General features: G+C 51.4%; 1 protein-coding gene across 1 annotated transcript in view; it reads right to left on the reverse strand.

Annotated features, from left to right (window-relative positions):
* cfap46 (cilia and flagella associated protein 46) overlaps window positions 1–12,620 on the reverse strand; it is a 108,087-nt gene that overhangs the window by 40,392 nt on the left and 55,075 nt on the right. The window contains exons 37-41 of the mRNA XM_072436325.1: window positions 10,622–10,728; window positions 9,609–9,791; window positions 5,345–5,483; window positions 4,499–4,696; window positions 1,747–1,938 (exon numbers count right to left, since the gene is read on the reverse strand). Of these exons, the coding sequence (XP_072292426.1) occupies window positions 1,747–1,938; window positions 4,499–4,696; window positions 5,345–5,483; window positions 9,609–9,791; window positions 10,622–10,728 (819 nt within the window). The remainder of the gene's footprint in view (window positions 1–1,746; window positions 1,939–4,498; window positions 4,697–5,344; window positions 5,484–9,608; window positions 9,792–10,621; window positions 10,729–12,620) is intronic.

Raw genomic sequence — 12,620 nt, forward strand, 5'->3', positions numbered from 1 at the left:
ACAGAAACTCATAATGCGCGGCGTGCAGGCTTTGTGCGGCGTTATCTGAGCAACATCAGGACATTTACAGAAACAGGCCAAGAAATATTCCCAAAGGAGAAAAAGTGTGTTCCCGGACTGCCTTTTCTTTTATTGAAAACCCTGCAGACTGTATTATTGTGGTAACGCGAGCCGTCATTGGTCACGGCGGCTGTACCTGCTGCTGTACCTGCTGCTAAGGGTCCCAGAGTGAGGGTCCCAGAGTGCTGTACCTGCTGCTAAGGGTCCCAGAGGGCTGTACCTGCTGCTGAGGGTCCCAGAGTGCTGTACCTGCTGCTGAGGGTCCCAGAGTGCTGTACCTGCTGCTGAGGGTCCCAGAGTGCTGTACCTGCTGCTGAGGGTCCCAGAGTGCTGTACCTGCTGCTGAGGGTCCCAGAGTGCGGGTCCCAGAGTGCTGTACCTGCTGCTGAGGGTCCCAGAGGGCTGTACCTGCTGCTGAGGGTCCCAGAGTGCGGGTCCCAGAGTGCTGTACCTGCTGCTGAGGGTCCCAGAGTGCTGTACCTGCTGCTGAGGGTCCCAGAGTGCGGGTCCCAGAGTGCTGTACCTGCTGCTGAGGGTCCCGGAGTGCTGTACCTGCTGCTGAGGGTCCCAGAGTGCGGGTCCCAGAGTGCTGTACCTGCTGCTGAGGGTCCCAGAGTGCTGTACCTGCTGCTGAGGGTCCCGGAGTGCTGTACCTGCTGCTGTACCTGCTGCTGAGGGTCCCGGAGTGCTGTACCTGCTGCTGAGGGTCCCAGAGTGCTGTACCTGCTGCTGAGGGTCCCAGAGTGCTGTACCTGCTGCTGAGGGTCCCAGAGGGCTGTACCTGCTGCTGAGGGTCACAGAGTGCTGTACCTGCTGCTGAGGGTCCCAGAGTGCGGGTCCCAGAGTGCTGTACCTGCTGCTGAGGGTCCCAGAGTGCTGTACCTGCTGCTGAGGGTCCCAGAGTGCGGGTCCCAGAGTGCTGTACCTGCTGCTGAGGGTCCTGGAGTGCTGTACCTGCTGCTGAGGGTCCCAGAGTGCTGTACCTGCTGCTGAGGGTCCCAGAGTGCGGGTCCCAGAGTGCTGTACCTGCTGCTGAGGGTCCCAGAGTGCTGTACCTGCTGCTGAGGGTCCCAGAGTGCTGTACCTGCTGCTGAGGGTCCCAGAGTGCGGGTCCCAGAGTGCTGTACCTGCTGCTGAGGGTCCCAGAGTGCTGTACCTGCTGCTGAGGGTCCCGGAGTGCTGTACCTGCTGCTGTACCTGCTGCTGAGGGTCCCGGAGTGCTGTACCTGCTGCTGAGGGTCCCAGAGTGCTGTACCTGCTGCTGAGGGTCCCAGAGTGCTGTACCTGCTGCTGAGGGTCCCAGAGGGCTGTACCTGCTGCTGAGGGTCACAGAGTGCTGTACCTGCTGCTGAGGGTCCCAGAGTGCGGGTCCCAGAGTGCTGTACCTGCTGCTGAGGGTCCCAGAGTGCTGTACCTGCTGCTGAGGGTCCCAGAGTGCGGGTCCCAGAGTGCTGTACCTGCTGCTGAGGGTCCTGGAGTGCTGTACCTGCTGCTGAGGGTCCCAGAGTGCTGTACCTGCTGCTGAGGGTCCCAGAGTGCGGGTCCCAGAGTGCTGTACCTGCTGCTGAGGGTCCCAGAGTGCTGTACCTGCTGCTGAGGGTCCCGGAGTGCTGTACCTGCTGCTGTACCTGCTGCTGAGGGTCCCGGAGTGCTGTACCTGCTGCTGAGGGTCCCAGAGTGCTGTACCTGCTGCTGAGGGTCCCAGAGTGCGGGTGCATGAGCGGGGTCTTCCACTGTGGCCTGCAGCCTCAGATACTTCCCCAGCAGACAGAGGCCGCGCGCTCTGGTCTCGGCGCTGCTCGGGTGGCGAGCGTTGTTGATCGCCGCCAGCTGGCCCAGCGCCACCTGCCCGAGGGTCGCGCCCGCCTTCAGCCACGCCTGGCAAGGCAGAGGGGTGAAAGGTCAAGGCCGGCCGCTGTCATACAACGCCAGTGTCTAAGATGTACAGCTGCAGTAGGTGGCGGTGATGTAACTAGGATACCAACCGCCATAAAACACCAAAGAAGAAGAAGAAGAAGAATTAAGTCCAAAGAATGAAGTCCAAAGAATGAAGTCTAAAGAATGAAGTCTAAAGAATGAAGTCTAAAGAATGAAGTCTAAAGAATGAAGTCTAAATAATTCAATCTAAAGAATGAAGTCTAAAGAATGAAGTCTAAAGAATTCAATCTAAAGAATGAAGTCTAAAGCTACGTACAGACCGCCGCGGCCTAATCGCGCCCGACGCAGAATTTGAGCGCGTGTACGCGCGCTATCGACGCCCCGGCCCCTGTACACAGGCGCGCGTATGGCACGCTTGAACTCTCTGCGCACATGCGCAGTAGAGGTGTTGTCGCATGAGCAGTGGAGTTGTTGACGGTGTGGCCTTTTATTGTGAAAAATGGCGGATATCGAGTGCGTTGTTTTCATGTATTTGGTTTTCAAAAGCCTCACACGGAGGCGCCGGTCTCTGTATTCCACCGTGAATACATCGTACAGCTCCTTTCTCCCACAAACAGCCACAATTAATCGTTCGTCTGCCATGGTTGACGAGCAAGGAAAAAGTGGCGCTTCTTGGGGAATTCCGCGGGGAATACCGGAAATGCGAGGGGAAAAACGTACGTCACTGGAGCGTCAGCTCTGATTGGCTGCTGCGGCGGCTGCTACGCTTTAGCTGCAGGAGACCTCAACATATCTGAGCGCGTTGCGTAAGCTGCTTTCGTCGCCTTGGCCGGCTCATACGCGCGCTCAAAGCGTCGAGAGCGTAAGAAAACGCACCAATCGCGCCGCAAAAACAAAGAAATCACGCCGCGGATAACGCACTACGTGCTCGACGCGCGTTTACTATAGACTTTGAATGTAAACTGGACGCTTCGGCCGCGGCGGTGTGGAACGGCCATGAAGAATAAAGTCTAAATAATTCAATCTAAAGAATGAAGTCTAAAGAATGAGGTCTAAATAATTCAATCTAAAGAACGAAAATCTAATGAATGAAGTCCAAAGAATGAAATCTTAAAGAATGAAATCTAAAGAATTAATTTTGAAATACGTTGGAAAGATTCCATCTGCTTTCAGTCGGACTCAGGACCGAATCAAAGCGCTTTTGTTTCCGGAGCGAGGAAGGATCGAGCGGTACGAGAAAATAGACGTGAGAAAACAATATATTAGCTGTATGCGGTTCATTCACGCGCTGATGGACACGTTCTGCGCTCGGAGCAGTCGCCCGATCCAATCTATTAATAATAAATGAGCGCTAGCAAACCCGGCGTTGTTGGGTAAATTTAACATTCACACTCAGACTTCCAATATGAGAGGCAATCTAGTCTCTGTAGGTCACGTGCGATGGAAAAACTGTGGAATACTCGACGAAACACGACGACAAACGAACAAGTGGTTTGTTGAGTCCATAATGAGTCATTGAAGTGACTTATTCCATTTTCTACAGCTCAAATCTCTGCGCGCGATTACAATAAGGAAAGAGTTCCCCGCAAGAGCAAAGATATACCGTATTTTCCGGACTATAAGTCGCACCGGAGTAGAAGTTGCCAAAAAAATGCATAATAAAGAAGAAAAAAACATATAGAAGTGGCACTGGAGTATGAAATGCGGTTGCAAGTGTGAAAATAACAAATAATATCACATATAAGTCGCTCTGGAGTATAAGTATATAAGTATAAATATAAATATAAGTCGCACCCCGGCCAAAACTATGAAATAAAGTGCGACTTATAGTCCAGAATATACGGTAAATATATTGCTCCAACTTTTATATGTTGAACGATGAGTCGATATAGTAATTATTGTAACGGGGCTATAATTTACAGTTGAGATGGAGGGCTGCTGAATATTAGTATTATGCTGTTTAAATGTGTCAAAGGTTAATACCCGGGTCATGGTTGATGTCTAATAAAGAATAAATACTATATTATGCAGGATTTGTATTGTTATTGGCCTGTAAACTTGCTCTCGAGTACTTTTGCTTCTGGCATCTCATGTTTTAGAACTTTGTACACACGCAAACAGCACACGTGACTCATCATATCAGTGGTCCGCAGAGGGGAGGTAAACAAAAGCTAGCTTGCTCCCGAAATGCTAATGCAGCGACACAGTAAAGGACGCGGTTTGACGGCAGAAATGCTCAAAAATTGTGCGCCGATGATTAATACGAAACAGAGCAGAAGATCTCGGAGCTTCTTCTCTATTTTTCTTCTTCTTCTCTATTATGCATTTTTTGGCTGGCGCGACTTATACTCCAGTGCGACTTGTATGTGATATTATTCGTTATTTTCACACTTGCAACCACATTTCATACTCCAGTGCGACTTATATACGTGTTTTTCTTCTCTATTATGCATTTTTTGGCTGGTGATATTGGTGATAAGATTTTAAAATGCCAGACTGTGCCCTCGGCCTCCGCATCCGCCGCATACTAAAACACCAGGAGTAGAAGTGTTTGCTTGACCTCTTGGACCGTGTGGGGTTCAGGCGTGCCGCGGGTGAAGTCCTCCAGAAGAACCTCAGCGGCAGATTTGTTGTTTCGGGCCGACGCCTGGCGCCTCCGCTCGGCGCAGCGCTCCTCCAGCACCAGCAGACAGAGCTCGGACAGCGCCAGCCTGAGCCGCAGCAGCCGCACTAGCACGGCCGGAGTCACCACGGGGCTCTGGGGGCAAAAGGGCACAAAGGCGATAACACGACACGAGGAACAACTCACAAGCCAGAAAATGAATTACCGAAGAAAGTTCATTTTTCACATCTCAAACAAGCACATTTGTATCAGCTCCCACAACTGAGTATTCACGTAAAAAAATAAATAATTATGCAGTGATTACTTTTATTAATTGTATAGAGTGCTGTGTATTGAATAAAATATGTGAGGATCTAACTTTTGCTGCGCAACAAAGCAAAAATGCGATTATAAAAAGGACTAAAGTAGAACACAATATTGTACAGCGCGTGTCTAAGAAGCTCGTTTTGCAAAACAGCAGCGCCATCTGCTGACCAAAACTGCATATTCAAATACACAGACAACAGAGATTTTTACATCTAATAAATCATCATGAATTATGTAAACTATTCAGGAAATATTGTTCTGTTTACATCATTTATTTCAGAATTTATACTTTATCAAATTAGTCTTTACTTTTGATACTAGTTTTAGTCTCGATTATTAGTATCTGAGCAAACTCTACAATTATAAAGACGAGCATGTAAGATAATTATGGTCTGAAGATGCATAAAGTATGAGCTCTGAAAATAGAAGCCCTTGAACCGTGGGAGCGTCACAGATGGAGCCGTGTTTGTCGCTCACCTCCTCCTGTGCAGGGAGCAGACTCTGCACCTCCAGGGCCACATCTTCAAGCTCACGGACAGCTGCCTGCATCTGTGACAGGGCGTCCAGCAGGAGGCGCTGTTTCTCCTCTGTCTCTGCGGCGTGCCGGGCTGAAAACCTGCCAGAGGGAAAACTGGGTCAGAAGATGAAGCTCCTGCAGCGCGCTTGGAAAGATGACCTCCTCATACTGTGATCAAACCATTTTAGAGTCAGTGTGTGATGTAGATGTTACAGTCGGACGCAACTTTAACCATCATTTAATCGCACGCTGCACTGTTCACTTTCTGCTCCACATTTGTAAATTCAACTGTAAATGTTGTGTACATAGTAAGCCTGTCTTTATTTTCATCCTATAGCAGATTTGAATTGTTTTCTCTTTGACTTATATAGTTTTTTTTTAATCATTGTTAATGTTTTATGTTGCACTGAATCACCAAAACGAGTTCCTATGTTTGAGAATTCTGTTCATTGACAATAAAATTGTCAAAGAATTACGTCATAAGGCGCTGGTACAGCTGGCAGCCCGGTGTAAACGCTCTCTCTTCTTTCTCACACTTATTGTGCTTTATCTCCTATATTTTGTAAATATAGTTAGTATATTTTTTTCTATTTTACTGTACGATAGGGACACGCGCTGGAATAGTTTTTTAATTCAACTGTTTTTGACTTTTTTCGGCTGGATTTGAGCGTTTTTCGTTGCGTTCGTTGTGTCGTTGTGACGTGAGCTAGCTCCGAGAGAGCCCACCAGCCCCTCCCCCCGCGCCCTCCGGCCGCGCTAAAGTACGGCGTGTCGTCGGTACACGTTTATATACACGTTTATATACACGTTTATATGAAAGAGGAACTTCACGAACGATCGGGACACGCACTGGAATCGCTTTAAATTAACTTGTTTTGACTTTATTCGGCTGGATTGAGTGTTTTCGTCGTGTCGTTGCGATGTGTTTTGGCTCTGAGTCCCCCGGCTCCGGCCCCGCCCCCCGGCTCCGGCCCCGCCCCCCGGCCGGCGCCGTACCGCGTTTCCACAAAGGAGGAACTCATGAAACTGCGGAGAACAGTCGTCTTACCCGGAGATCGTCACGTTATCCCGTCGCAATACTGACCTAACCTAATACTGATGTGCAATTCTGTCATATGTGCAATTACTGTGAAATTCATGTGCAATCTATGTGCTGTCGTGACACATATTCATGTGCAATTACCGTCGGGATCACATGCAATGGTATTTATTTATTTATTTGTCTATGGGAGTTTTTATTTATTTATAGGAGATCTTCTACTGAAAGTGTTTTTCAGACTTCCTATAAGTGATCTGTTCTTCTGTATCTACCTCTGTATCTACCTGCGTTGCACCAATGAAATTTCCCCATGTGGGACAATAAAGGATTATCTTATCTTATCTTAAAACTTTTCTGATTTGGAACTATCTCAACATTTTCTGTTATATATTTTTATCTAAGGGTTATTTATATTGGAAATATCTATAGGTGAATGCACAGTAAAGTTGTGACACCAGATGGACATCCAGCACGAGACTTAAATCAAATTAAATCAAAGAGACGCAGGGGCGCAGTGTGCCAGGGCCTCTCGTTAGTACCTGAGTGCAGGGGCGCAGTGTGCCAGGGCCTCTCGTTGGTACCTGAGTGCGTGGGCGCAGTGTGCCAGGGCCTCTCGTTTGTACCTGAGTGCGTGGGCGCAGTGTGCCAGGGCCTCTTGCTGGTACTTGAGTGCGTGGGTGCAGTGTGCCAGGGCCTCTCACTGGTACCTGAGTGCGTGGGCGCAGTGTGCCAGGGCCTCTCGCTGGTACCTGAGTGCGTGGGCGCAGTGTGCCAGGGCCTCTCGCTGGTACCTGAGTGCGTGGGTGCAGTGTGCCAGGGCCTCTCGTTAGTACCTGAGTGCAGGGGCGCAGTGTGCCAGGGCCTCTCACTGGTACCTGAGTGCGTGGGCGCAGTGTGCCAGGGCCTCTTGCTGGTACTTGAGTGCGTGGGTGCAGTGTGCCAGGGCCTCTCACTGGTACCTGAGTGCATGGGCGCAGTGTGCCAGGGCCTCTCGCTGGTACCTGAGTGCGTGGGCGCAGTGTGCCAGGGCCTCTCGTTAGTACCTGAGTGCAGGGGCGCAGTGTGCCAGGGCCTCTCACTGGTACCTGAGTGCGTGGGCGCAGTGTGCCAGGGCCTCTCGTTTGTACCTGAGTGCGTGGGCGCAGTGTGCCAGGGCCTCTCACTGGTACCTGAGTGCGTGGGCGCAGTGTGCCAGGGCCTCTTGCTGGTACCTGAGTGCGTGGGTGCAGTGTGCCAGGGCCTCTTGCTGGTACCTGAGTGCGTGGGTGCAGTGTGCCAGGGCCTCTCACTGGTACCTGAGTGCGTGGGCGCAGTGTGCCAGGGCCTCTCGCTGGTACCTGAGTGCGTGGGCGCAGTGTGCCAGGGCCTCTCGCTGGTACCTGAGTGCGTGGGCGCAGTGTGCCAGGGCCTCTCACTGATACCTGAGTGCGTGGGTGCAGTGTGCCAGGGCCTCTCGTTAGTACCTGAGTGCGTGGGCGCAGTGTGCCAGGGTCTCTCGTTGGTACCTGAGTGCGTGGGTGCAGTGTGCCAGGGCCTCTCGTTAGTACCTGAGTGCGTGAGCGCAGTGTGCCAGGGCCTCTCGTTGGTACCTGAGTGCGTGGGTGCAGTGTGCCAGGGCCTCTCGTTGGTACCTGAGTGCGTGGGCGCAGTGTGCCAGGGCCTCTCACTGGTACCTGAGTGCGTGGGTGCAGTGTGCCAGGGGCTCTCGTTAGTACCTGAGTGCGTGGGCGCAGTGTGCCAGGGCCTCTCACTGGTACCTGAGTGCGTGGGCGCAGTGTGCCAGGGCCTCTCGCTGGTACCTGAGTGCGTGGGCGCAGTGTGCCAGGGCCTCTCGTTGGTACCTGAGTGCAGGGGCGCAGTGTGCCAGGGCCTCTCACTGGTACCTGAGTGCGTGGGCGCAGTGTGCCAGGGCCTCTCACTGGTACCTGAGTGCGTGGGCGCAGTGTGCCAGGGCCTCTCGCTGGTACCTGAGTGCGTGGGCGCAGTGTGCCAGGGCCTCTCACTGGTACCTGAGTGCGTGGGCGCAGTGTGCCAGGGCCTCTCGTTGGTACCTGAGTGCGTGGGCGCAGTGTGCCAGGGCCTCTCGCTGGTACCTGAGTGCATGAGCGCAGTGTGCCAGGGCCTCTCACTGGTACCTGAGTGCGTGGGTGCAGTGTGCCAGGGCCTCTCACTGGTACCTGAGTGCGTGGGCGCAGTGTGCCAGGGCCTCTCGTTAGTACCTGAGTGCGTGGGCGCAGTGTGCCAGGGCCTCTCGTTGGTACCTGAGTGCGTGGGCGCAGTGTGCCAGGGCCTCTCGTTGGTACCTGAGTGCGTGGGCGCAGTGTGCCAGGGCCTCTCGTTAGTACCTGAGTGCGTGGGCGCAGTGTGCCAGGGCCTCTCGTTGGTACCTGAGTGCGTGGGCGCAGTGTGCCAGGGCCTCTCGCTGGTACCTGAGTGCGTGGGCGCAGTGTGCCAGGGCCTCTTGTTGGTACCTGAGTGCAGGGGCGCAGTGTGCCAGGGCCTCTCACTGGTACCGGAGTGCGTGGGCGCAGTGTGCCAGGGCCTCTCGCTGGTACCTGAGTGCGTGGGCGCAGTGTGCCAGGGCCTCTCACTGGTACCTGAGTGCGTGGGCGCAGTGTGCCAGGGCCTCTCGCTGGTACCTGAGTGCGTGGGCGTAGTGTGCCAGGGCCTCTCGTTGGTACCTGAGTGCGTGGGCGCAGTGTGCCAGGGCCTCTCGTTGGTACCTGAGTGCGTGGGCGCAGTGTGCCAGGGCCTCTCGTTGGTACCTGAGTGCGTGGGCGCAGTGTGCCAGGGCCTCTCGCTGGTACCTGAGTGCGTGGGCGCAGTGTGCCAGGGCCTCTCGTTGGTACCTGAGTGCGTGGGCGCAGTGTGCCAGGGCCTCTCGTTGGTACCTGAGTGCGTGGGCGCAGTGTGCCAGGGCCTCTCGTTGGTACCTGAGTGCGTGGGCGCAGTGTGCCAGGGCCTCTCGCTGGTACCTGAGTGCGTGGGCGCAGTGTGCCAGGGCCTCTCGTTGGTACCTGAGTGTGTGGGCGCAGTGTGCCAGGGCCTCTCACTGGTACCTGAGTGCGTGGGTGCAGTGTGCCAGGGCCTCTCGTTGGTACCTGAGTGCGTGGGCGCAGTGTGCCAGGGCCTCTCGCTGGTACCTGAGTGCGTGGGCGCAGTGTGCCAGGGCCTCTCGTTGGTACCTGAGTGTGTGGGCGCAGTGTGCCAGGGCCTCTGCCGCCTGCTCTGGGTGCTGGAGCAGAGTGAAGTGTCGCTCACATTCCTTCAGTTTATCACAGTCACTTTTGAGCCTCAGAAAAACCTCAGGCAAAAGTGTCTGACCAGGTTCAGCTTCACTGACCAAAGCGATGCTCTCCACGGCCCCTCTGCAAAGGAACGTCATGTCACAGGGCCATTCATGCACACAGGGGGTCAAGATCATTTGTTTAATCGACAATCGTGACTATTCAGGTCTCAATATGAAAAAATAAATACATTTAAAAATGTTTTTGACTATTATAGAAGCAAAGTACTTCCACTTCAATTAGCACTCCAAATATTTGCATTCAGAAAGTGTGATATATGTTCTATTATTACAGTAATTTACTAGAATGAATGAAAATGAAGGATTTCACTTTTGTTTTATGTCACTAATTGTGAAGAATCATTATTTCATTGTGTGTTTTTCTCACAATAAAAGTAACACAGAAATTATATATTGTGACTTCCCTTTTCACATGATACATACACAGACATATATACGTGTGTAGAATAATGTGGCCTATAGTGCACTTTATGCACTGGAGATATGCACAGGTATTTATTACTGACACAACAAAAATTTACTTTGATTTGATTTCTTATTTAAATGGTTTTGTTCAGCAAATTGACCAGATCCTTAATCGTAGTATTATCTTACGTTTTCCATGTGAAAGAATAAGTCTAACTTGTCTCCAGTGTGCAGTAGGTCACTTTAGGGTGAAGAAAATAGGATAAATGTAAGATTAGAACTAAACAAAAACAGATTTTATTTTGACAGTTTCAATCAACTATGTTTATATTTAAAGTATTTATTGTTTTAGGCTTTACTTTTATTTTGCACTGGTAGAGAAATAGTTTTATTGCTTGTTTTTAATGGTTTTCTGGACATTAGAAACATTCGAGTTCATACAATGTGCTATATATATATAAAGTCAATATATCAGTCGTATTTTACCTCATCTTTAGTGACGTGATCATGAACTCCACCTCTTCACTTCTGTTCACCTGCTTCTCCTGTACGTGCTGAAGCGCTTCACATCCTCGTTTCACAGCGTCGTCGATCTGCAGAAACATGATTTATGCTCGTCCTGCACAGATCTGAGGCTGTATGAACTGTACCTCGTCCTGCACAGATCTGAGGCTGTATGAACTGTACCTCGTCCTGCACAGATCTGAGGCTGTATGAACTGTACCTCGTCCTGCACAGATCTGAGACTGTATGAACTGTACCTCGTCCTGCACAGATCTGAGGCTGTATGAACTGTACCTCGTCCTGCACAGATCTGAGGCTGTATGAACTGTACCTCGTCCTGCACAGATATGAGACTGTATGAACTGTACCTCGTCCTGCACAGATCTGAGGCTGTATGAACTGTACCTCGTCCTGCACAGATCTGAGACTGTATGAACTGTACCTCGTCCTGCACAGATCTGAGGCTGTATGAACTGTACCTCGTCCTGCACAGATCTGAGACTGTATGAACTGTACCTCGTCCTGCACAGATCTGAGACTGTATGAACTGTACCTCGTCCTGCACAGATCTGAGACTGTATGAACTGTACCTCGTCCTGCACAGATCTGAGGCTGTATGAACTGTACCTCGTCCTGCACAGATCTGAGGCTGTATGAACTGTACCTCGTCCTGCACAGATCTGAGGCTGTATGAACTGTACCTCGTCCTGCACAGATCTGAGGCTGTATGAACTGTACCTCGTCCTGCACAGATCTGAGGCTGTATGAACTGTACCTCGTCCTGCACAGATCTGAGACTGTATGAACTGTACCTCGTCCTGCACAGATCTGAGGCTGTATGAACTGTACCTCGTCCTGCACAGATCTGAGACTGTATGAACTGTACCTCGTCCTGCACAGATCTGAGACTGTATGAACTGTACCTCGTCCTGCACAGATCTGAGACTGTATGAACTGTACCTCGTCCTGCACAGATCTGAGACTGTATGAACTGTACCTCGTCCTGCACAGATCTGAGACTGTATGAACTGTACCTCGTCCTGCACAGATCTGAGGCTGTATGAACTGTACCTCGTCCTGCACAGATCTGAGGCTGTATGAACTTTACCTCGTCCTGCACAGATCTGAGACTGTATGAACTGTACCTCGTCCTGCACAGATCTGAGGCTGTATGAACTGTACCTCGTCCTGCACAGATCTGAGACTGTATGAACTGTACCTCGTCCTGCACAGATCTGAGGCTGTATGAACTGTACCTCGTCCTGCACAGATCTGAGACTGTATGAACTGTACCTCGTCCTGCACAGATCTGAGACTGTATGAACTGTACCTCGTCCTGCACAGATCTGAGGCTGTATGAACTGTACCTCGTCCTGCACAGATCTGAGGCTGTATGAACTGTACCTCGTCCTGCACAGATCTGAGACTGTATGAACTGTACCTCGTCCTGCACAGATCTGAGACTGTATGAACTGTACCTCGTCCTGCACAGATCTGAGGCTGTATGAACTGTACCTCGTCCTGCACAGATCTGAGGCTGTATGAACTGTACCTCGTCCTGCACAGATCTGAGGCTGTATGAACTGTACCTCGTCCTGCACAGATCTGAGACTGTATGAACTGTACCTCGTCCTGCACAGATCTGAGGCTGTATGAACTGTACCTCGTCCTGCACAGATCTGAGACTGTATGAACTGTACCTCGTCCTGCACAGATCTGAGACTGTATGAACTGTACCTCGTCCTGCACAGATCTGAGGCTGTATGAACTGTACCTCGTCCTGCACAGATCTGAGACTGTATGAACTGTACCTCGTCCTGCACAGATCTGAGACTGTATGAACTGTACCTCGTCCTGCACAGATCTGAGACTGTATGAACTGTACCTCGTCCTGCACAGATCTGAGACTGTATGAACTGTACCTCGTCCTGCACAGATCTGAGACTGTATGAACTGTACCTCGTCCTGCACAGATCTGAGG

This window comes from Eucyclogobius newberryi, unplaced genomic scaffold (genome assembly GCF_026437365.1).
Source record: "Eucyclogobius newberryi isolate DKJ021-1_F unplaced genomic scaffold, fEucNew1.0.hap1 SCAF_8, whole genome shotgun sequence".
In the NCBI taxonomy this organism is placed as follows: Eukaryota; Metazoa; Chordata; class Actinopteri; order Gobiiformes; family Gobiidae; genus Eucyclogobius; species Eucyclogobius newberryi.